The 747-nt window shown below is 30.9% G+C and overlaps 1 protein-coding gene across 1 annotated transcript in view; it reads left to right on the forward strand.

Moving 5' to 3' along the window:
• inppl1a (inositol polyphosphate phosphatase-like 1a) overlaps window positions 1-747 on the forward strand; it is a 46,892-nt gene that overhangs the window by 7,496 nt on the left and 38,649 nt on the right. The window contains exon 2 of the mRNA XM_016549998.1: window positions 92-172. Coding sequence (XP_016405484.1) covers window positions 92-172 — 81 coding nt within the window. The remainder of the gene's footprint in view (window positions 1-91; window positions 173-747) is intronic.

Consider the following 747-nt stretch of genomic DNA (forward strand, 5'->3'; position numbering starts at 1 on the left):
TGTGTGTCTTTGTGTGTGTGTGGAACCGCTGACCTGGTTTCGTTTCTTCCACATGATAAATCGCTCTCTGTTTCCCTCTCTTTCTCTCTAGGTTTCAGAAACATGTTCACACATACAGGATCCTGCCTGATGAGGAGAACTTCCTGGCGGTGCAGGTACAGAGTGTGTGTGTGTGTGTGTGTGTGTGTGACTCTCCAGAAGCGAGTTACTCAAAGTTAGAAATGAATCATAAATGAAGTCAGTAATGTTTGTATTGTGTCTGTGGTCAGTATAATGAGCTTCATATTGAAACAGTAGACGTCTCTGACACACACTCACACACACACACAGACACACACACACACACACACACTCTTCCTTTTCATTTTCACAGGAAAATTCATTAATCAACTGTTTAGAACCGAATCACAACATCACAGGGATGCAGAGGTTTTACATGAAAAATATATGCTCAATTTTTATTTTCGTCAAAATAAATGTTTGATTAAGACAAATAAATAAATATTAATATTATGATATAAATATTAGTGTTGTAATTGTATACTAAAATAAATTATTATTATTATTATTATAGGCACACTTTTCCCTGTGAACTATTACAATAGTAATATTTCTTTTTTTTATATATATAGTAATCTTTGTAGTTATTTATTATTAGTAGTATTATTATTTTATAGTGATATTATTGATATATAATTGCAGACTAAATTATTATTATTATTATTATTATTATTATTATTATTTTAC

Source organism: Sinocyclocheilus rhinocerous, unplaced genomic scaffold (assembly GCF_001515625.1).
Source record: "Sinocyclocheilus rhinocerous isolate Xijiao unplaced genomic scaffold, SAMN03320098_v1.1 scaffold4118, whole genome shotgun sequence".
Classification (NCBI taxonomy): Eukaryota; Metazoa; Chordata; class Actinopteri; order Cypriniformes; family Cyprinidae; genus Sinocyclocheilus; species Sinocyclocheilus rhinocerous.